A 25,194-nucleotide genomic window follows, 5' to 3' on the forward strand; every position below is an offset into this window, starting at 1 on the left:
AAATATAGGCGTGCCAAGCTTGTAGCGTCATACCCAAGAAGACTCTAGGCTGTAATCGCTGCCAAAGGTGCTTCAACAAATTGCTGAGTAAAGGGTCTAAATACTTATGTAAATGTGATATTTCAGTTTATTTAATTTTATATATTAGCAAATATTTCTAAAAACCTGTTTTTGCTTTGTCATTATGTGGTATTGTGTGTAGATTGATGAGGGAAAAAAACGATTTAATCAATTTTAGAATAAGGTTGTATGAATACTTTCCGGATGCACTGTGTGTGTGTGTGTGTGTGTGTGTGTGTGTGTGTGTGTGTGTGTGTGTGTGTGTGTGTGTGTGTGTATACACTACCAGTCAAAAGTTTTGACACACCTACTCATTCAAGTGTTTTTCTTAATTTTTACTATTTTCTTACATTGTAGAATAATAGTGAAGACATCAAAACTATGAAATAACACATGGAATCATATAGTAACCAAAAAAGTGTTAAACAAATCAAAATATATTTGAGATTCTTCAAATAGCCACCCTTTGCATTGATGACAGCTTTGCACACTCTTGGCATTATCTCATCCAGCTTCATGAGGTAGTCACCTGGAATACATTTCAATTAACAGGTGTGCCTTCTTAAAAGTTAATTTGTGGAATTTCTTTTTCTTAATGCGTTTGAGCCAATCAGTTGTGCTGTGACAAGGTAGGGGGGGTTTACAGAAGATAGCCCTATTTGGTAAAAGACCAAATAGGGCTATGGCAAGAACAGTTCAAATAAGCAAAGAAAAACGACAGTCCATCATTATTTTAAGACATGAAGGTCAGTCAATACGGAACATTTCAAGCACTTTGAAAGTTTCTTACATTTTTACATTTTAGTCATTTAGCAGATGCTCTTATCCAGAGCGACTTACAGTTAGTGAATACATATTTTTTTTATACTGGCCCCCCGTGGGAATCGAACCCACAACCCTGGCGTTGCAAACGCCATGCTCTATCAACTGAGCTACATCCCTGCCGGCCATTCTCTCCCCTACCCTGGACGACGCTGGGCCAATTGTGCGCCGCCCATGAATCTCCCGGTCGCGGCCGGCTGCGACAGAGCCTGGATTCGAGCCAGGATCTAGTGGCACAGTTAGCACTGCGATGCAGTGCCTTAGACCACTGCGCCACTCAGGAGTTCAGTTCTTCAAGTGCAGTCGCAAAAACCATCAAGCACTATGATGAAACTGGCTCTCATGAGGACCACCACAGGAAAGGAAGACCCAGAGTTACCTCTGCTGCTGCGGATAAATTCATTAGTTACCAACCTCAGAAATTGCAGCCCAAATAAATGCTTCAGAGTTCAAGTAACAGACACATATCAACATCAACTGTTCAGAGGAGACTGTGTGAATCAGGCCTGTGTGAATCAGGCCAGACTAAAGGACACCAAAAAGAAGAAGAGACTTGCTTGGGCCAAGAAACACGAGCAATGGACATTAGACCGGTGGAAATGTGTTCTTTGGTCTGGAGTCCAAAATTGAGATTTTTGGTTCCAACCGCTGTGTCTTTGTGAGACGCGGTGTGGGTGAACGGATGATGTCCGCATGTGTGTGGTTCCCACCCTAAAGCATGGAGGAGGAGGTGTTATGGTGTGGGGGTGCTTTGCTGGTGACACTGTCTGTGATTTATTTAGAATTCAAGGCACACTTAACCAGCATTGCTACCATAGAATTCTGAAGCGATATGCCATCGCATCTGGTTTGGGCTTAGTGGGACTATCATTGGTTTTTCAACAGGACAATGACCCAACACACCTCCAGGCTGTGTAAGAGCTATTTTACCAAGAAGGAGGGTTATGGAGTGCTGCATCAGATGACCTGGCCTCCACAATCCCCCGACGTTAACCCAATTGAGATGGTTTGGGATGAGCTGAGTGAAGGAAAAGCAGCCAGCAAGTGCTCAGCATATGTGGGAACTCCTTCAAGACTGTTGGAAAATCATTCCAGATTAAGCTGGTTGAGAGAATGCCAAGAGTGTGCAAAGCTGTCATCAAGGCAAAGGGTGACTATTTGAAGAATCTCAAATATAAAATATATTTTGATTTGTTTAACACTTTTTTGGGTACTACATGATTCCATACAGTGCCATGCAAAAGTATTAATCCCCCTTGGCGTTTTTCCTATTTTGTTGCATTACAACCTGTAATTTAAATGGATTTTGATTTCATGTAATGGACATACACAAAATAGTCCAAATTGGTGAAGTGAAAGGAGAAAAATTACTTCTTTCAAAAAAATCTAAATAATAAATAACGGAAAAGTGGTGTGTGCAAATGTATTCACCCCCTTTGCTATGAAGCCCCTAAATAAGATCTGGTGCAACCAATTACCTTCAGAAGTCACATAATTAGTTAGATTGCACACAGGTGGACTTTATTTACGTGTCACGTGATCTGTCACCTGATCTCAGTGTGTGTATATATACACCTGTTCTGAAAGGCCCCAGAGTCTGCAACACCACTAAGCAAGGGGCACCACCAAGCAAGCGGCACCATAAAGACCAAGGAGCTCTCCAAACAGGTCAGGGACAAAGTTGTGGAGAAGTACAGATCAGGGTTGGGTTATAACATTTTTTCCAGAACTTTGAACATCCCATGGAGAACCATTAAATCCATTATTTAAAAATGGAAAGAATATGGCACCACAACAAACCTGCCAAGAGAGGGCTGCCCACCAAAACTCACGGACCGGGCATTAATCAGAGGCAACAAAGACACCAAAGATAACCCTGAAGGAGCTGCAAAGCTCCACAGCGGAGATTGGAGTATCTGACCGTAGGACCACTTTAAGCCGTACACTCCACAGAGCTGGGCTTTATGGAAGAGTGGCCAGAAAAAAGCCATTGCTTAAAGAAAAAAATAAGCAAACACGTTGGGTGTTCGCCAAAAGGCATATGGGAGACTCCCCAAACATATGGATGAAGGTGCTCTGGTCAAATGGACTAAAAAGCTAAAATTGAGCTTTTTGGCCATCAAGGAAAACGCAATGTCTGGTGCAAACCCAACACCTCTCATCACCCCGAGAACACCATCCCCACAGTGAAGCATGGTGGTGGCAGCATCATGCTGTGGGGATGTTTTTCATCGGCAGGGACTGGGAAACAGGTCAGAATTGAAGGAATGATGGATGGCGCTAAATACAGGGAAATTCTTGAGGGAAACCTGTTTGTCTTCCAGAGATTTGAGACTGGGACGGAGGTTCATCTTCCAGCAGGTTCATCTTCCTAAGCATACTGCTAAAGCAACACTTGAGTGGTTGAAGGGGAAATGTCTTGGAAAGGCCTAGTCAAAGCCCAGACCTCAATCCAATTGAGAATCTGTGGTATGACTTAAAGATTGCTGTACACCAGCGGAACCCATCCAACTTGAAGGAGCTGGAGCAGTTTTGCCTTGAATGGGAAAAAATCCCTGTGGCTAGATGTGCCAAGCTTATTGAGACATACCCCAAGAGACTTGCAGCTGTAATTGCTGCAAAAGGTGGCTCTACAAAGTATTGACTTTGAATAGTTATGCACGCTCAAGTTTTTCTTGTTTGTTTCACCCAAAAAATTATTTTGCATCTTCAAAGTGGTAGGGCATGTTGTGTAAATCAAATGATACAAACCCCCAAAAAATCAATTTTAACAAATTCATTAGTGTCTAGTTTGAGATACAGGCGCCTCACTGGTCCTCAACTGGCAGGTTCATTAAATAGTACCCGCATAACACCAGTCTCAACGTCAACAGTGAAGAGGCGACTCCGGGATGCTGACATTCTAGGCAGAGTTGCAAAGAAAAAGCCAAAACTCAGACTGCCCATCTTAACCTTTTCTTTTTATTGGCCAGTCTGAGATATGGGTTTTTCTTTGCAACTCTGCCTAGAAGGTCAGCATCCTGGAGTCGCCTCTTCACTGTTGACGTGACCCCAAACGGTTGGGTGTGTGTATATATATATATATATATATATATATATATATATATATATATATATATATATATATATATATATATATATATATATATTTTCTGTGATGTCACGAGAGGCTACACAGCTTTCAGCGGGATTGCTCAAGTAGTGCAAGGAGACCAGGTTCTAACGGTCTTGGGAAACTAACGAAAGTATAACACAATACTGTTCTCTGGTGGCTCTTAAGGGTTAACAGTTCAGGGATGTCTCTTCCACATCCAAAATCATAACTGGAGTTCCCGACCATACCAGCAGATGGAGCCATAGCTGTCTGGGTTTGCAGCCATCTCAGGGGGATGTAACGTCCCTCCAGGACACAGCCTCTCGTGACATCACATCCCCCTCCTCGGGACCGACGTCCTCGCCGGGTAAAGGCAGCGAAGAAGGCATCACGCCGGGAGAGGGCGTCCGCATTGCCGTGGTGCTTGCCAGACTGCTCTCTCTTCAACTCCTCCAACTCTAGGCCCAGGGACTCAGCCTCCTGTTGTCTCTCCTTGAGTTTCTTACTGAACGCATCAGCCTTGGTTTTAGCAGAGTTTAGCTTCTGTTGAGCAGCTTTCAGTTCCTTCTCTCTCTCTGCCTCCGCATTCTTCATCTTGTTCTCCAACACCTTGTACTTCTCCTCTGCCTTCTTCTGGACCTCCTTACTACTCCAACAGAGCTCCTTCCCTAAGCAACAGGAGGAGCTGGAGAGGCTGCGCAGGACCATCGAGGAGTGTGAGGAGACCCTGCGCAGCCTCTCCAGCTCCTCCTGTTGCTTAGGGAAGGAGCTCTGTTGGAGTTTAGCCTGGAGGATATCTAACTCTTCTGTCTTCATGTCTAACTGTTGCTTTAACAAACGATACCTCTCAGCGGTCCCCTTCAGACCAGACAGTTCTTTGTCCAGATTCTGTAGCTCCGTCTCTGTGTCGGTCTGGGCACCTGCCATCCCTATCAGAGCCCGGGCGGGGAGTGAGTAACTCGGAGGATTGCACCGAGCCTTCCCAGGATGAGTCTTGCCTCTCCGTTTCGAGGTACTCGGGGTTATCCTCTCCTGAGACTCTCTCCAGAGTGGGTAAAAGGCTGGGCAGTCTCGTCCAATTAGGACAGGGACGGGGAGGGAATCAACCACCCCCGCCGTCGTGTGTATGGTTCCCCGTGTGCTGGTCATTGTAAGTTCAGTAATGGGGTATTCTCTGGTGTCCCCATGGACACAGGAAACTGGGAGGACTTTCCCGGGGTCAGACACGTTGGGCCCACCAAATCCTTACGCACCAGGGTGGCCCGGCTACCAGAATCCAGTAAGGCCTCCACATCATGGTGATTCACAGTTACCGGGCAGGTGGGGGGTCGATCTGGGCCGCCATCTACGACTCCCAAGAGCGAGGCAACACGGTGTGTGGGTGCTGAGCTGGAGGACTCCGCAGTGGGCATAGGTTCATCGGCTGGTTTCCCACACTGCCAGGAGATATGTCCCATCTCCCCACACCGGTAACACTGTCGAAGTTTCCCCCTCCTGGTGTACTCTTCTTGGACCCGCCTGGTTTCTGGCTCCCCCTGAGCCGGGATAAGTCCTGACGTGGCTGGGTTCGAGACCTTGGGGGTCCTTTGGACGGGTTCTTCCCATTTGTGGTGGGGCCGCACTCCTGGGGTCTTTTCGAAGCATTCAGCATCTCCGCTGTGGCCTGGTACTTTTCACAGCTTCCACGGTCAGATCAGCCGTGGTCAAGGCCTGTTGACTGATGAACCGTTTTTGCCTCATAAGGCAGGGGCGCGTAGGTAACGATCCACCACCACGGCCTCCACCACCGCCGCTGCTGTATTCCTCTGCGGATCCAGCCATTTCCTTGCGATTCGGACAAGTTCATGCATCTGCGCCCGAGGAGGTTGGTCTGGTTGGAAGGTCCAGCTGTGAAAGCGCTGGGCCATACCAAACTTTGTGAGTCCATATCTGCTGAGGATCTCAGACTTCAGGGCATCATAGTCAGTAACCTGGTCAGGGCCCAGGTCCCGGACAGCATTCAGTGATTCCCCGGTTAGAAAGGGGGCTAACAGACCAACCCACTGTTGCTTGGGCCAGGCTTCCCTAGTGGCCGTGGCCTCAAATGCATGCAGGTATGCCTCAATGTCATCGGTAGCTCCCATCTTAGATATAAAGTCACTTGCCTTTATTGGGCGGGTATTTTGGACCACCCTCTGTCTCTGCAACTGCAATTCCTCTGCCTTCAGAAGGTTGGCTTTCTTTTGCTCCTCCAAGAGAGCCACGTTTGCTTGCATCTGGGCTTGCTGGCCAGCAACAAGGGCTTTCAATATGTCCTCCATTTCAGTTGGCGGGGAGCCTACGGCCAACTTGGAAAACTGGGTGATCAAACCTTCGGTATCCTCCTCTGACATGCACTATTAACGCTTGAGCATGCCCGTATTCTCCACCATCTGTGATGTCACGAGAGGCTACACAGCTTTCAGCGGGATTGCTCAAGTAGTGCAAGGAGACCAGGTTCAACCAAAACAAGGATTTTATTAACGGTCTTGGGAAACTAACGAAAGTATAACACAATACTGTTCTCTGGTGGCTCTTAAGGGTTAACAGTTCAGGGATGTCTCTTCCACATCCAAAATCATAACTCTCCCTCGCTCAAATAACTTTTCCCCAGTCTTACTGTCTTCCACGTTGCAGCGAGTGGCCAACCCAGCAAAACGTCCTTCCAAATGTCCCACACGTATTTCCACAGGTGCATATATCCAAAGGTGAGTATTTCCCAAAGGTAAGTATCTCCAAATCCTTATATTCCTCATGGAAGTGGACGTGCAGCACTCTTGTCCTCCAGAGAGCCCCGGTTGGAGACTGTGTCTCTTCCCTTCAACAAACCTTCAGCTCATCAGCTCCTGATTGGTTTCAGCTGCGTGGGAAGATTGGCCATAGAGGGTTGGAGTTCCCGACCATACCAGCAGATGGAGCCATAGCTGTCTGGGTTTGCAGCCATCTCAGGGGGATGTAACGTCCCTCCAGGACACAGCCTCTCGTGACATCACAATACACACACACACACACACACACACACACACACACACACACACACACACACACACACACACACACACACACACACACACACACACACACACACACACACACACACACACACACACACACACACACACACACACATATATACATACAGTGGGGAGAACAAGTATTTTGATACACTGCCGATTTTGCAGGTTTTCCTACTTACAAAGCATGTAGAGGTCTGTAATTTTTATCATAGGTACACTTCAACTGTGAGAGACGGAATCTAAAACAAAAATCCAGAAAATCACATTGTATGATTTTTAAGTAATTAATTTGCATTTTATTGCATGACATGAAGTATTTGATACATCAGAAAAGCAGAACTTAATATTTGGTACAGAAACCTTTGTTTGCAATTACAGAGATCATATGTTTCCTGTAGGTCTTGACCAGGTTTGCACACACTGCAGCAGGGATTTTGGCCCACTCCTCCATACAGACCTTCTCCAGATCCTTCAGGTTTCGGGGCTGTCGCTGGGCAATACGGACTTTCAGCTCCCTCCAAAGATTTTCTATTGGGTTCAGGTCTGGAGACTGGCTAGGCCACTCCAGGACCTTGAGATGCTTCTTACGGAGCCACTCCTTAGTTGCCCTGGCTGTGTGTTTCGGGTCGTTGTCATGCTGGAAGACCCATCCACGACCCATCTTCAATGCTCTTACTGAGGGAAGGAGGCTGTTGGCCAAGATCTCGCGATACATGGCCCCATCCATCCTCCCCTCAATACAGTGCAGTCGTCCTGTCCCCTTTGCAGAATAGCATCCCCAAAGAATGATGTTTCCACCTCCATGCTTCACGGTTGGGATGGTGTTCTTTGGGTTGTACTCATCCTTCTTCTTCCTCTAAACACGGCGAGTGGAGTTTAGACCAAAAAGCTTTATTTTTGTCTCATCAGACCACATGTCCTTCTTCCATTCCTCCTCTGGATCATCCAGATGGTCATTGCCAAACTTCAGACGGACCTGGACATGCGCTGGCTTGAGCAGGGGGACCTTGCGTGCGCTGCAGGATTTTAATCCATGACGGCGTAGTGTGTTACTAATGGTTTTCTTTGAGACTGTGGTCCCAGCTCTCTTCAGGTCATTGACAGGTCCTGCCGTGTAGTTCTGGGCTGATCCCTCACCTTCCTCATGATCATTGATGCCCCACGAGGTGAGATCTTGCATGGAGCCCCAGACCGAGGGTGATTGACCGTCATCTTGAACTTCTTCCATTTTCTAATAATTGCGCCAACAGTTGTTGCCTTCTCACCAAGCTGCTTGCCTATTGTCCTGTAGCCCTTCCCAGCCTTGTGCAGGTCTGCAATTTTATCCCTGATGTCCTTACACAGCTCTCTGGTCTTGGCCATTGTGGAGAGGTTGGAGTCTGTTTGATTGAGTGTGTTGACAGGTGTCTTTTATACAGGTAACGAGTTCACAGGTGCAGTTAATACAGGTAATGAGTGGAGAACAGGAGGGCTTCTTAAAGAAAAACTAACAGGTCTGTGAGAGACGGAATTCTTACTGGTTGGTAGGTGATCAAATACTTATGTCATGCAATAAAATGCTAATTAATTACTTAAAAATCATACAATGTGATTTTCTGGATTTTTGTTTTAGATTCCGTCTCTCACAGTTGAAGTGTACCTATGATAAAAATTACAGACCTCTACATGCTTTGTAAGTAGGAAAACCTGCAAAATCGGCAGTGTATCAAATACTTGTTCTCCCCACTGTGTATATATATCGTTTTATTTGACAATCTGCAGGAGTGAGCTAAAAATAGGTTTAATTTAGGAAATCTGTTAAAGTATTCCCACAAATAAAAAAAAAGATGTCATCTCAATTTAAACAAGGTATGAAATTATTATTTTCAAATACAGTCTGTTTTTGGGCTTAGTTGTGATCAGTTTGCAAATTATTATAATTATGTTCCGGCCCCCCGACCAGCCTAACAACAAAAATTGCCCCTTGGTTGAATCTAGTTGCCTACCCCTGGTCTGGTGTTTGTCAGTCTAGTGTTAGGGAACTGCTGCTTGTGCACTGCTGGTTAGGGTTAGGGCACCGCTGGTTAGGATTAGGGCACTGCTGCTGAGGGTTAGGGTGCCATTTTAGACGACGCCAAAGTGTGGAGGTGGCCTGGGCTAAACCACAGAATAAATTACATTTGTAAATCAGCCTCCCTGGAGAAAGCACTTACCTCCCCTCCACTGATTACAGCTGCTACATTTAAACAAGCCCTCCCAACGAACAGAACACAATCACAGTTTCCTACCGTACCGCCTCGACTGTCGCCTGTCCTGAGATATGTCCCTGTGACAGAGAGAGTTATAATTAAGGAGAAATACTCAGTCCTGAAGACAATTCAAATCAGAAACACATTTTCAACACAGAGGGAGGTACAGTGAAGGGTGAAAAGTATTTGATCCCCTGCTGAGTTTGTAAGTTTGCCCACTGACAAAGAAATGATCAGTCTGTAATTTTAATGGTAGGTTTATTTGAACTGTGAGAGACAGAATAACAACAACAAAAATCCAAAAAGACGCATATCAAAAATGTTATAAATTCATTTGCATTTTAATGAGGGAAATAAGTATTTGACCCCCTCTCAATCAGAAAGATTTCTGGCTCCCAGGTTTCTTTAATACAGGTAACGAGCTGAGATTAGGAGCACTCCCTTTAAGAGTGTGCTCCTAATCTCAGTTTGTTACCTGTATAAAAGACACCTGTCCACAGAAGCAATCAATCAATCAGTTTCCAAACTCTCCACCATGGCCAAGACCAAAGAGCTCTCCAAGGATGTCAGGGACAAGATTGTAGACCTACACAAGGCTGGAATGGGCTACAAGACCATCGCCTAGCAGCTTGGTGAGAAGGTGACAACAGTTGGTGCGATTATTCGCAAATGGAAGAAACACAAAAGAACTGTCAATCTACCTCGGCCTGGGGCTCCATGCAAGATCTCACCTCGTGGAGTTGCAATGATCATGAGAACGGTGAGGAATCAGCCCAGAACTACACGGGAGGATCTTGTCAATGATCTCAAGGCAGCTGGGACCATAGTCACCAAGAAAACAATAGGTAACACACTACGCCATGAAGGACTGAAATCCTGCAGCGCCCGCAAGGTCCCCCTGCTCAAGAAAGCACATATACAGGCCCGTCTGAAGTTTGCCAATGAACATCTGAATGATTCAGAGGAGAACTGGGTGAAAGTGTTGTGGTCAGATGAGACCAAAATCGAGCTCTTTGGCATCAACTCAACTCGCTGTAGAAAATCTGTGAGGGAGCTGAAGGTTCGAGTTGCCAAACGTCAGGCTCGAAACCTTAATGACTTGGAGAAGATCTGCAAAGAGGAGTGGGACAAAATCCCTCCTGAGATGTGTGCAAACCTGGTGGCCAACTACAAGAAACGTCTGACCTCTGTGATTGCCAACAAGGGTTTTGCCACCAAGTACTAAGTCACGTTTTGCAGAGGGGTCAAATACTTATTTCCCTCATTAAAATGCAAATAAATTTATAACATTTTTGACATGTGTTTTTCTGGATTTTTTTGTTGTTATTCTGTCTCACTGTTCAAATAAACCTACTATTAAAATTATAGACTGATCATGTCTTTGTCAGTGGGCAAACGTACAAAATCAGCAGGGGATCAAATACTTTTTTTCCTCACTGTATTGTCCTGTGTGGGTTGAGACATGGTATACCGTTACATATGTAGGTGTGTGTTGTTAGTGGTGTGTGTGGTATGCCATGTCTCAACCCCCAAAGTGTTGTTAGTGTGTGTGTGTGCGTGTTGTTTGTGTGTGCGTGTCGTTTTTTTACACCGGGGATATGGCCGATGAGTATTTTCATTGTCTTCTCTTTACAGCAATAACCATTTGCTTTCCAAACTATGTTTTCCCGCAATTTAATTTAGAAATATTGTGATATGCCTGGCTGGTTGGTCTTCTCTATATTTCACTGACAGTCGCAACTCAACAATCATCTATTTGGTATTTGCAGCACCAGCTGCCTTTCCTTCCGGCTAATTAGGCGAGTAGGCTAATTTGGCAATTTAATTCAATTTACTTAGGGAAGGCTTAGCTTCCCCTAGCCTTATAGAAACGCCGCCTATGAGCTTATGGCAATCTACTATCCCCTATAGTAGAAAAGTTGACCTATTCTATTGGTCAGCTTGTCGAGAAAGAAATAGCCCAAACAGACTCTGGGACAGTTGTGGGACGATAGATCCCAAATTCATACAACCAGTAGGCCTAGGCTACATAACAAAACGTTAAAAAGCAATGAATCTGATGCAACAGACCAGAACATTAAGCTTAAAATGTTTATAAACTATTATTTCGTAACATTATTAACGCAGCAATACGCACAAGGCAGTAGGCTACACGTGAATGTTCATTTGGCTACCAGACAATGGAAAAAAAGTTGAAAACCAGTAGAACATGAGAGAAATAGGCTACTGGTTTCAGTAATTGCTTCCATATGGTCGAGTTTTTGCTTAGGCTACTTTGAAGAAAGGTAAAATATGCCTCATAATATGTAGTAAAACATTCAGGTTTCAAACAATTAAGTAGCTATATGTTTTCAAAATCCGTACTGCCTCCAGTATTTACATCAATTGGTATTTCCATCAATGAACACGCTAAAAAGCATTATTTCGCAATGGGATTTTAGTTCTTCTCCCGGACAATTGGCCGGTGCCAATTCTATATATTGGCTTTTCAACAAAAAAATAATGCCTATTACCGGCTAAGTGAAACCCTGGTGTGTGTGTGTTGTTAGTATGTGTTGAGGACAGTAGGTCACATAAACAGGAAGCTAGATTAGCCATTATCCCCTGACCCTGTCTCCGTGACAAGAGCCACTTGTGTAGGAGGGTGTGTGTGTAGGACTGTGTTTGTGTAGGTGGGAGTGTGTGTGTAGGAGGGTGTGTGTAGGACACTGTGTAGGTGTGCATAGGTTTGTCTGTATGTAGGCCTACACCTCCACTCTGTATGTAGTTGGAAAGTGAAGCTAACATTTTGAATTTGGCTCTACACTCCAGCATTTTGGATTTGAGTTCAAATGTTTCATATGAGGTGACAGTACAGAATGTCACAGGTTATTTTCATGCATATCCGTTCTCCCATTTAGAAATGAAAGCTCTTTATGTATCTAGTCCCCTCATTTGAAGAAGACGACATTATTTGGACAAATTCACTTACAGTGTAGTGTTTTAAAGTAGTCAAACATTTAGTATTTGGTCCCATATTACTAGCACGCAATGACTACATCAAGCTTGTGACTACACACTCATTGGATAGATTTGTTTTGGTTGTTATATTTTGCCCAATAGAAATAGAATGGTGAATGGTCTACTCTTTCTAAGTGAGCAGATAAGATATTTCTGAACACTTCTAAATTAATCCTGATAATGCCATTTAATAATGAAGATTACAGAGGCTACTACAAGACGATAACCTCTCACCATTACCAATAACAGTGGAGATTAGTGTTTGTTTACACAATACGTTATTCACCATTCACTTCCAAAATCCTGCAGTATAGAGCCAAATTGAATATCTTAGCTTCACTGTCCAAATCCCTTTTGCACCAACCTACTCACACAGTAATGGTTTTGATCCTAAATGTCCTTGTTAAGTTGTCTTATTGATAGATTTCTGCCTGGGAAGTTCAATATATGTTCTACTGCATTGTGCTTGTTTGATCCATAATGACCTGATTGATTGATCAATTGATTTGTTATGATATTGGTTATTGATCAGGTGAGAAGCAGGCTGCCACCCATGTGTCCTTGGACCAGGAGTTTGACCGGGACCTAGCTGCAATGTGGCAGGACCTCGAGGAACAGGTGGTTGCCGCCGCCAACCGTGGGGTCGTCCCGGCAACGTTCTACCCTACCCAGTGCTGCCTCAACAGTCAGACGGACAACCTCCGCTTCCCGCTGGCTGTAGTAGAAGGTAAACACACACAAGGACAGATTTTATTTGGGCTGTAATTTCTGAGGCAGGTAACTCTAATGAACTTATCCTCTGTAGCAGAGGTAACTCTGGGTCTTCCTTTCCTGTGGCGGTCCTCATGAGAGCCAGTTTCATCATAGCGCTTGATAGTGTTTGCGACTGCACGTTCAAAGTTCTTGAAATTTTCCGGGTTGACTGACCTTCATGTCTTAAAGTAATGATGGACTGTCGTTTCTCTTTGCTTATTTGAGCTGTTCTTGCCATAATATGCACTTGGTCTTTTATCAAATAGGGCTATCTTCTGTATACCACCCCCCAACAAATCTGATTGGCTCAAACGCATTAAGGAGGAAATAAATTCTACAAATTAACTTTTAACAAGGCACACCTGTTAATTGAAATGCATTCCAGGTGACTACCTCATGAAGCTGGTTGAGAGAATGCCAAGAGTGTGCAAAGCTGTCATCTAGGCAAAGGGTGGCTATTTGAAGAATCTCAAATATAAAATATATTTTGATTTGTTTAACACTTTTTTGGTTACTACATGATTCCATATGTGTTATTTCCTAGTTTTGATGTCTTCACTATTATTCTACAATGTAGAAAATAGTAAAAATAAAGAAAAACCCTTGAATGAGTAGGTGTGTCCAAACTTTTGACTGGTACTGTATAGCATATAATCACAACAATGAATTGGTTATAACAAACTCTGAACACCGTAACACATGAAAGAAAAATGGATGCAGAGGACGTGACAAATAAACTTGAAACAGGGGAATGTTTACTGGTTGCTCAGCAGGTAAAGGGAAAGTCAATATGTGGAATAAATTTGATTAGTTGTGGAAAATACTGGAGATCAAGAAAAAGAAGGTAAGAAGGCTGCGTGCATATAAGGCCTATGTGTGCAAAACAGGTGCTGTTAGATTACAATATAATTTTTCTGACCGTTTGGAACAATGTAAACAACACAAAATAAATGATAAGCGTACCATTGTCTGTGGGTTTTTTTTTTGGGGGGGGGGCTTTATTACAGACTAAAAACAGTTGCATGCATTCGTGAATGCAATTGCCGACATGGAACGGTTTATTTAACAGTTAGGCTATTGATTATAGACCTAATTAAGTTGGGGTCTCTCCTCACTTTTCTTAGACAATTAAGGCAAGGGCTGTTTTCTTGTCTCCTAACTCCGCCCATTGTTCTGAACACCAATTTGCTGGGTAACTTTGCTGTTATGCACATAGCAACATGGTCTAGGAAAAGGCGGCAATTCAACAGCGCACTGATGTTTCAGAACCGTGGAAAAAGATCGCTATCCAATGCAGGAGAAAGCACATTTGTTATAAAATAATATTATTTTGATTAGTGTTGCACCGTTGTTCTTACGTAATATAACCATATACTAATTCAGTAGCACATGTCTTAGAGTGATGGACTGTGCCATCCCCATGGCCTCCACAATGGATTAGTCCACTCAGACAGGTGTCTTGTACACTATGAAAAAAAAAAAAAGGAATCTCGTCAACCTGTGTCTATCAAGAATGGTCCACCACCCAAAGGACATCCAGCCAACTTCACACAATTGTGGGAAGCAATGGAGTCAACATAGGCCAGCATCCCTGTAGAACACTTTCGACACTTTTGTATTCCATGCTTCTACAAATTGAGGCTGTTCTGAGGGCAAAAAGGGGTGTAACTTAATATTAGGAAGGTGTTCTTAATGTGTTGTGCACTCGGTGTATATTACATATGGTATTGAAGTCATTATACTTACATACCCGCACATTTCTTTGGTTGTGTTTGTCCTCATCCTGGTGTCTCTCTCTCTTTCCGCTCCTATGTAGAACCCATCATAGTTGAGGTGGCATTCCGGAACCCTCTAAAGGTTCCGCTGGTTCTCTCAGACCTCTCGCTACTTTGGAAATTCACGCTCAAAGACTTCTCTCGACCACAACCGCAGGACGTCATGGTCGGAGACGCTGTCACCATCAGCAACGAGAAGGAGGCCATCACTCCCAGGGTAAGGGCAACTGTGGGTGTGTTACCTTCGCTCTGTCAGGCTACAGTGCAGTAAGAGCAGCTACTTTTCATTCAACTCGTCACGTCTGTCTAGGCTCAGTGACCGTTTAACCTCTCCTTTTTACAACCCTTCTCGTTCCAGACGGCGCAGAAAGATGACATCATCGCCACAGAAGTCATCCCGGAGTTCTACCTGAGCTCCGAGGAGACAAGAGTGGTAAGTGGCTGCTGCCTTCTCTGATTTTCTGCAATTCTTGGTCTCGCTCTCTTACCATCTTTTCTCCCCCTTTCTTTCTCTCCCTCTTTCTTTCTCCGCCTCTCATTTTCTGTGACTTCTCTCTCACTCCATGTCCAACCTTTAATCTCTCTCTTTCTCTCCCCCTCTCTCATCATTATCATGTGATTCCGCTATATGACTCTTCTTTCTGATTGTCTTTTTCCTCCTCTCCTGTCAGGCTCGTCTGAAGCTGCTTCCTCGCCAGACTGGTCAGCTCAACATCCTGGGTCTGGTCTATAACCTGGCCTCCACCCCTTCTACTGGAGACTCTACTATCAACAGCAACGCAAGCCAAGGTAACATATACACATGGTCACGCACACACACACACTCTCCCCAACACACACAGTAAAACCAGTGCTATAAACCTGTTTTGGTCCTTCTCACATGACCATTGGTGTGGTTGCGGACCTCTCTACAGGTCCCTCAGCGACGGAGGGGACATCGGTTCGTGGTCGACAGGACCTAGAGATCCAGGGACCGCGGTTGAACCAGACCAAAGAGGAGAAGACCTCCGTCAGCCACGGTCCTGACCGACGTCTCGACCCCACCATCACCCCTCCCATGCCCTTGCTAGAGGTACTGACTCTCCACTACCCCTTTCCCAGAAATGAGCTTGTGTTTTTTTTATGTCGTTTTGGAACTAAACTATTCATTTAATACATTAAATTATTTTGTTATAATGAATCCAAGGTCTAATGAATGTCATTTGACCCAATATTATGGCCATAGATGAGCAAATTAACCCTGATAAGTATCAAATTACATTTTAAAACGGTTAAATGTAATTGTACAATTATTTCTATGCTCTGAGTCTCATATGGTTTTGCATAAGACAAATTTAAGATATTCTGTTATTTAACATGCTGTTTTATTTTTTGAAATACAGTGGGGAAAAAAGTATTTTGTCAGCCACCAATTGTGCAAGTTCTCCCACTTAAAAAGATGAGAGAGGCCTGTAATTTTCATCATAGGTACACGTCAACTATGACAGACAAAATGAGAAAAAAAAATACAGAAAATCACATTGTAGGATTTTTAATGAATTTATTTGCAAATTATGGTGGAAAATAAGTATTTGGTCAATAACAAAAGTTTCTCAATACTTTGTTATATACACTTTGTTGGCAATGACACAGTTCAAACGTTTTCTGTAAGTCTTCACAAGGTTTTCACACACTGTTGCTGGTATTTTGGCCCATTCCTCCATGCAGATCTCCTCTAGAGCAGTGATGTTTTGGGGCTGTCGCTGGGCAACACGGACTTTCAACTCCCTCCAAAGATTTTCTATGGGGTTGAGATCTGGAGACTGGCTAGGCCACTCCAGGACCTTGAAATGCTTCTTACGAAGCCACTCCTTCGTTGCCCGGGCGGTGTGTTTGGGATCATTGTCATGCTGAAAGACCCAGCCACGTTTCATCTTCAATGCCCTTGCTGATGGAAGGAGGTTTTCACTCAAAATCTCACGATACATGGCCCCATTCATTCTTTCCTTTACACGGATCAGTCGTCCTGGTCCCTTTGCAGAAAAACTGCCCAAAGCATGATGTTTCCACCCCCATGCTTCACAGTAGGTATGGTGTTCTTTGGATGCAACTCGGCATTCTTTGTCCTCCAAACACGACGAGTTGAGTTTTTACCAAAAAGTTATATTTTGGTTTCATCTGACCATATGACATTCTCCCAATCCTCTTCTGGATCATCCAAATGCACTCTAGCAAACTTCAGACGGGCCTGGACATGTACTGGCTTAAGCGGGGGGACACGTCTGGCACTGCAGGATTTGAGTCCCTGGTGGCGTAGTGTGTTACTGATGGTAGGCTTTGTTACTTTGGTCCCAGCTCTCTGCAGGTCATTCACTAGGTCCCCCCCGTGTGGTTCTGGGATTTTTGCTCACCGTTCTTGTGATCATTTTGACCCCACAGGGTGAGATCTTGCGTGGAGCCCCAGATCGAGGGAGATTATCAGCGGTCTTGTATGTCTTCCATTTCCTAATAATTGCTCCCACAGTTGATTTCTTCAAACCAAGCTGCTTACCTATTGCAGATTCAGTCTTCCCAGCCTGGTGCAGGTCTACAATTTTGTTTCTGGTGTCCTTTGACAGCTCTTTGGTCTTGGCCATAGTGGAGTTTGGAGTGTGACTGTTTGAGGTTGTGGACAGGTGTCTTTTATACTGATAACAAGTTCAAACAGGTGCCATTAATACAGGTAACGAGTGGAGGACAGAGGAGCCTCTTAAAGAAGAAGTTGCTTGTTTGTAGTTGACCAAATACTTATTTTCAACCATAATTTGCAAATAAATTCATAAAAAATCCTACAATGTGATTTTCTGGAAAAAAAATTCTCAATTTGTCTGTCATAGTTGACGTGTACCTATGATGAAAATTACAGGCATTTTCTCATCTTTTTAAGTGGGAGAACTTGCACAATTGGTGGCTGACTAAATACTTTTTTCCCCCACTGTAGATACTCCTGAGTGGCGCAGTGGTCTAAGGCACTGCATCGCAGTGCTAACTGTGCCACTAGAGATCCTGGTTCGAATCCAGGCTCTGTCGCAGCCGGCCCTGACCGGGAGACTCATGGGCGGCGCACAATTGGCCCAGCGTCGTCCAGGGTAGGGGAGGGAATGGCCGGCAGGGATGTAGCTCAGTTGATAGAGCATGGTGTTTGCAATGCCAGGGTTGTGGGTTCGATTCCCACGGGGGGCCAGTATAAAAAAAATATATATATATATGTATTCACTAACTGTAAGTCACTCTGGATAAGAGCGTCTGCCAAATGACTAAAAAATGTAAAAAAAAAAAATTTGAATATAGAATAGAAGATATTCTATTTAGGGGTTCAAGCAGCGAGGCTGGTGAAACCTTGTATTTCTTGGCGTTCATTATTATGTTCCTTCTGCCAATTTGGTGAAAAAATATATAATTCCAGTGAGATGGTAAGGCCCAGGAGGGTGCAACTTCGCGTGATGGTAAAGGCCCATACACCACATCCTCTCATGCCATGCCAATTGGCCACATGGTGGCGCAATAACAAGCCATTAAAAATGCACATTTTGAAACGTGTGCCCCTCACCCCATTGGACCTAGAGTCCTGAAATTTGGTACATAGGTCCCTCTCCTCACAAGAAACAAATTTGCCTCAAGAACCATATGATGGATTTTCCGCCATTTAGAATTTTGTGAAAAACAACGCTACTCCTCTGGCACCGAATGAACAATCAGCACGAAACTTGATATATGACATCTTTGGACCAAGGTCTTGCAAAGCTATATCACAGATAGAACAATGAGCCAGATATTTCACCGGACGTATAAGTGTTAATCATCCGGTTGGCGTTTTCACTCACTACCAAATATGATGATGAGAGGAAGCCCAGTGGCCGGCAATGGGAGAAAATGGAGCGAGATGGATTTTGGCTGACATTATGCTAATTTTCTCATCAATGAAATATTTTATCTCAATACAGTTTTCTGTTCCCACATTTAGGATCTGTTATGATAACAGTGGACTAAAAGTTTAGTAGATTTTACCCCAATGTTGTAAAAAATTATGTTGTTTAGGAGTGCAAGGGCCAATTCAGAGTAGGCGTTCCCAAACGGAAAAATGCAAATACATGCTCAAACACGCCAATAGGATTTCACTAGCTTGTGCTTGGCTCTGCCCCCCACCTTGCTTGTTCTTCCCACTATGACTCATCCCATTGGATCTTGGGTTAGTTATAAATATCTTTGGCTATATTTTCCAGACTAGTATGTCAAACAACTAACCAATAAACATTTAATGTGGCTGTGGTCTGGCACCTAAATGCATATAAATCAGACACGAATATTCGTATTGTAACAAAACTTGGTACACATGTTCCAAACAATGCCAAGACTCAACATTATGCAAGCACATTCAGATTGACCATAGGGTGGTGCTATAACTGGCACATATTTATATCTCTTGACCTGTTTGGCACACATGCTCAGGGATATGAGTCTAGCCCGAGAGGAAGAGGCGAAGCGAGAGGCCCAACTCGGCCAAAATCTGTCTTCTCCAGCAGGAGGCGTTCTTTCGTTTCATTCAATCAAGGAGTTTTTTTATGGAGGTCAAAGAGGAGAGCGTGTCGAATTTGTTCAACAAAATATTGAATGGCTTATTTGCTACGTGAGGTTTATTTGATCTAATAGAAGTTGTGTAATGCTTAGGTTGTTACGAGTACTGATATAAGTAGGACACAACATCCCGGCAAATGTGTAAAAAATTATAACTTTATATCGGAATTGTCTCGATGGCTATGCATATTCATAACATGAGGCTAGTAGCATAGCATTGCTCTCCATAGAGTACAGGCGGTTGACGTCAACAACCCTAATCGAATATTCAAAAATGTATTAAAATAATTAGATGTCTCCATCAATCCAAAGTGAGGAATAGGCGGGAGCTTGACAGCCCTCCTTGCCGCTTTGTGGACAACGACTCCTATTGTTAGGGCGGAGAGACAAGTATCTTGTCAGTATAGCTGTAAACTATGGTTCAGTTTGGCCGCATGGTGGACAGGAAAAACCATTCACACAAGCTCATTGGCTCATAGCGGCCATATTGTTTGCGTTAGAGTCCTGGAAAATAGAAGACGGGTACATAGATGCTATATACCATATTTGGTGCCAATCGCACAGCAGTTCTGGAGAAGAAGACATTTGAAAGTAGTCAACATCATTGAAAATGGTCAAAAATACATCAAAAGCATATTGCATGATTTGTTTGAGGTTGAGTTCTGATATTTGTCAAGCGTGGTAAGGAGTACAAAAGTAGCTCATCCTAGGGTAATGTGTCCAATTTGTCCTGATGGTGGTGCTATGGAGCCAAAGCATGAACCCCAGGATTGCTTCTTGAAGCTAGCTATATTAGTTATTTTAGTTGTTCTACCAGTTATCAACATATTCAATGTTTTAAAAAATAAAGCCCAGTGGTTATTCTGTGACTTTAGCTAATACACTTTATTTTTTTTGCTGTGGTATCGAGTATTGTTTTGATATTGAGTTTCACTATCGATTATTGTGATACTAAACCTGGTAAACCCGGTATCGATGTCCAAATTCTGGTATCGTGACAACAACCCCTCTATTCTCTGCCCTCTGTGTCTGCCTGTATCACTATGACTGATTCATACCAAAGATGTGTGTGTGTGTGTGTGTATGTGTATGTGTTTGTGTGTGTGTGTATAGATATATATATATATATATATATATATATATATATATATATATATATATATATATATATATATATATATTATTACACACAAACAGTTGAAGTCGGAAGTTTACATACACCTTAGCCAAATACATTTAAACACAGTTTTTCACAATTCCTGACATTTAATCCTAGTAGAAATTCCCTGTCTTAGGATCACCACTTTATTTTAAGAATGTGAAATGTCAGAATAATAGTAGAGAGAATGATTTATTTCAGCTTTTATTTATTTCATCACATTCCCAGTGGGTCAGAAGTTTACATACACTCAATTAGTATTTGGTAGCATTGCCTTTAAATTGTTTAACTTGGGTCAAACGTTTTGGGTAGCCTTCCACAAGCTTCCCACAATAAGTTGGGTGAATTTTGGCCCATTCCTCCTGACAGAGCTAGCGTAAATGAGTCAGGTTTGTAGGCCTCCTTGCTCGCACACGCTTTTTCAGTTCTGCCCACAAGGATTGAGGTCAGGGCTTTGTGAAGGCCACTCCAATAACTTGACTTTGTTGTCCTTAAGCCATTTTGCCACAACTTTGGAAGTATGCTTGGGGTCATTGTCCATTTGGAAGACCCATTTGCGACCAAGCTTTAACTTCCTGACTGATGTCTTGAGATGTTGCTTCAATATATCCACATAATCTTCCTTCCTCATGACGCCATTTATTTTGTAAAGTGCACCAGTCCCTCCTGCAGCAAAGCACCCCCACAGCATGATGCTGCCACCCCCGTGCTTCATGGTTGGGATGGTGTTCTTCGGCTTGCAAGCAACCCCCTTTTTCCTCCAAACATAACGATGGTCATTATGGCCAAACAGTTCTATTTTTGTTTCATCAGACCAGAGGACATTTCTCCAAAAAGTACGATCTTTGTCCCCATGTGCAGTTGCAAACCGTAGTCTGGCTTTTTTATGGCGGTTTTGGAGCAGTGGCTTCTTCCTTGCTGAGCAGCCTTTCAGGTTATGTCGATATAGGACTCGTTTTACTGTGGATATAGATACTTTTGTACCTGTTTCCTCCAGCATCTTCACAAAGTCCTTTGCTGTTGTTCTTGGATTCATTTGCACTTTTCGCACCAAAGTACGTTCATCTCTAGGAGACAGAACACGTCTCCTTCCTGAGTGGTACGATGGCTGCGTGGTCCCATTGTGTTTATACTTGCGTACCATTGTTTGTACAGATGAACGTGGTACCTTCAGGCGTTTGGAAATTGCTCCCAAGGATAAACCAGACTTGTGGAGGTCTACAATTTTTTTTCTGAAGTCTTGGCTGATTTCTTTTGATTTTCCCATGATGTCAAGCAAAGAGGCACTGAGTTTGAAGGTATGCCTTGAAATACATCAACAGGTACACCTGCAATTGACTCAAATGATGTCAATTAGCCTATCAGAAGCTTCTAAAGCCATGACATCATTTTCTGGAATTTTCCAAGCTGTTTAAAGGCACAGTCATCTTAGTGTATGTAAACTTCTGACCCACTGGAATTGTGATAAAGTGAATTATAAGTGAAATAATCTGTCTGTAAACAATTGTTGGAAAAATTACTTGTGTCATGCACAAAGTAGATGTCCTAACCGACTTGCCAAAACTATAGTTTGTTAACAAGAAATTTGTGGAGTGGTTTAAAAACGAGTTTTAATGACTTCAACCTAAGTGTATGTAAACTTCTGACTTCACCTGTACACTACCAGTCAAAAGTTTGGACAAACCTACTCATTCAAGGGTTTTAATTTATTTTTACTATTTTTTGCATTTTAGAATAATAGTGAAGACATCAACTATGAAATAACACATATGGAATCATGTAGTAACCAAAAAAGTGTTAAACAAATCAAAATATATTTTATATTTGAGATTCTTCAAATAGCCACCCTTTGCCTAGATGACAGCTTTGCACACTCTTGGCATTCTCTCAACCAGCTTCATGAGGTAGTCACCTGGAATGCATTTCAATTAACAGGTGTGCCTTCTTAAAAGTTAATTTGTGGAATTTATTTCCTTAATGTGTTTGAGCCAATCAGTTGTGTTGTGACAAGGTTAGGGGGGTATACAGATGATAGCCCTATTTGGTAAAAGACCAAGTCCACATTATGGCAAGAACAGCTCAAATAAGCAAAGAGAAACAACAGTCCATCATTACTTTAACATTTACATTACATTTTAGTCATTTAGCAGACGCTTTAAGACATGAAGGTCAGTCAATACGGAACATTTCAAGCACTTTGAACGTTTCTTTAAGTGCAGTCGCAAAAACCATCAAGCGCTATGATGAAACTGGCTCTCATGAGGACCGTCACAGGAATGGGAGACCCAGAGTTACCTCTGCTGCAGAGGATCAGTTCATTAGCGTTATCAGCGTCAGAAATTGCAGCCCAAATAAATGCTTCACGTTACAGACACATCTCAACATCAACGGTTCAGAGTAGATTGTGTGAATCAGGCCTTCATGGTCGAATTGCTGCAAAGAAACCACTACTAAAGGACACTAATAATAAGAAGAGACTTGCTTGGGCCAAGAAACACGAGCAATGCACATTAGACCGGTGGATATTTGTCCTTTTGTCTGGAGTCCAAATTGGAGATTTTTGGTTCCAACCGCCGTGGCTTTGTGAGACACGGTGTGGGTGAACGGATGATCTCCGCATGTGTATTTCCCACCGTAAAGCATGGAGGAGGAGGTGTTATGGTGTGGGGATGCTTTGCTGGTGGCACTGTCTGTGATCTATTTAGAATTCAAGGCACACTTAACCAGCGTGGCTACCACAGCAATCTGCAGCGATGCGCCTTCCCATCTGGTTTTTGCTTAGCGGGACTATAATTTGTTTTTCAACAGGACAATGACCCAACACACCTCCAGGTTGTGAAATGGCTATTTTACCAAGGAGAGTGATGGAGTGCTGCATCAGATGAATCCCCCGACCTCAACCAAATTGAGATGGTTTGGGATGAGTCGGACCATAGAGTGAAGGAAAAGCAGCCAACAAGTGCTCAGCATATGTGTGAACTCCTTCAAGACTGTTGGAAAAGCATTGGAGTGAATGCCAGGAGCCAGGAGTGTGCAAAGCAGTCATCAAGGCAAAGGGTGGATATTGGAACAATCTTTTTTTGGTTACTACATGATTCCATGTGTTATTTCATAGTTTTGATGTCTTCACTATTATTCTACAGTGTAGAAAATAGTACAAATAAAGAAAAACCCTTGAATGACTGTGTCCAAACATTTGATTGGTACTGTACATAAACTGTTCCATACATACTCGTGGAAATAAAATGGGGGTGGTTTCTAACTATTCCATCTATTGGGATTTCATCTACTTTTTCACATTTTAATTTTTTTTCATTTCTGAGGTGTATTACCATTTAGATTGAAATGGACAGTATGGGAATAATTATGGGATGGATTCAGACTAGTCTATATTCAAATGACTCGCAGCCAAGTCCCTCCCATTTTCTGCTTTATATCTGCCTGTCTGTCTCCTGAGGAAGACTTCTACACTGGAGCCGGTCGCACACTAACTAACCCCTCTATCTGTCCCCATGTCTCTATCACCATATCTCTCCCCTCCTCCCTCTCTCGCTCTGTCATCTTTTTCTACCCCCCCCAGGTATTCTTCCTCCAGTTCCCTACTGCCCTACTATGCGGTGAGATCAGGAAGGCCTACGTGGAATTCTGTAACGTGAGTCGTATTCCCCTGTGCGGCCTGCGGGTGGCGTCCACGCACCCAGACTTCTTTACCTTTGGAAGCTCCTCCCTAGCCACACCCCTCACCCCCCTCAGCCCCACCTCCTTCGAGAACTGCTCTGCCTACAAGACCCTGGCCACACCCTCAGGAGCCACGCCTGGGTCAGTCACCGCGGTGACGCTGGTGTCGGCGGCCGACTTTGGGTCGGGAGGAGGAGGAGTGACCGGTCCGGGTACGGGGGGTAAAAGGGTAGTAGAGATCCCCCTAGGAGAGGGAACGCTAACGCCTGGAGAATCTACACAGCTGCCCCTGTGGCTGAGAGGACCAGACCAGGAAGGAGTCCACGAGATTAACTTCCTTTTTTACTTCGAGAGCGCCGAGAAAGGAGGAAAGATCAGGTGGGGAGAGCAGTCTGGTATTCTCAATACACACTACGCAAGCCAAGATCAGGTAGGGGAGAGTTATTCAAGAGAGAACTCAGTACACACTACACAAGCCACGTTACGTCAGCCATTGAAGTAGGGTAGAGAGAGAGAGCACCCTGTTATAATCAGGTAGGGGAGAGAGAGAGCACCCTGTTATAATCAGGTAGGGGAGAGAGAGAGCACCCTGTTATAATCAGGTAGGGGAGAGGGAGAAAGAGCACCCTGTTATAATCAGTTAGTGGAGAAGGAGAAAGAGCACCCTGTTATAATCAGGTAGGGGAGAGGGAGAAAGAGCACCCTGTTATAATCAGGTAGGGGAGAGGGAGAGAGCACCCTGTTATAATCAGGTAGGGGAGAGGGAGAGAGCACCCTGTTATAATCAGGTAGGGGAGAGAGAGAGCACCCTGTTATAATCAGGTAGGGGAGAGGGAGAGAGCACCCTGTTATAATCAGGTAGGGGAGAGAGAGAGCACCCTGTTATAATCAGGTAGGGGAGAGAGAGAGCACCCTGTTATAATCAGGTAGGGGAGAGTTATTCAAGAGAGAAGCCTTTTACTCATTACACATTAGGCCTACACCAGCCGTTCAGGTA

General features: G+C 43.7%; 1 protein-coding gene across 4 annotated transcripts in view; it reads left to right on the plus strand.

The window, feature by feature from the left end:
* trappc8 (trafficking protein particle complex subunit 8) overlaps positions 1-25,194 on the plus strand; it is a 100,034-nt gene that overhangs the window by 34,209 nt on the left and 40,631 nt on the right. For all 4 annotated transcript variants that reach the window (XM_041840231.2, XM_041840232.2, XM_041840233.2 and 1 more), the window contains 6 exons: positions 12,772-12,966; positions 14,809-14,984; positions 15,126-15,200; positions 15,439-15,556; positions 15,682-15,839; positions 24,100-24,575. In XM_041840231.2, the coding sequence (XP_041696165.2) occupies positions 12,772-12,966; positions 14,809-14,984; positions 15,126-15,200; positions 15,439-15,556; positions 15,682-15,839; positions 24,100-24,575 (1,198 nt within the window). The remainder of the gene's footprint in view (positions 1-12,771; positions 12,967-14,808; positions 14,985-15,125; positions 15,201-15,438; positions 15,557-15,681; positions 15,840-24,099; positions 24,576-25,194) is intronic.

Source organism: Coregonus clupeaformis, chromosome 20, assembly GCF_020615455.1.
Source record: "Coregonus clupeaformis isolate EN_2021a chromosome 20, ASM2061545v1, whole genome shotgun sequence".
Classification (NCBI taxonomy): domain Eukaryota; kingdom Metazoa; phylum Chordata; class Actinopteri; order Salmoniformes; family Salmonidae; genus Coregonus; species Coregonus clupeaformis.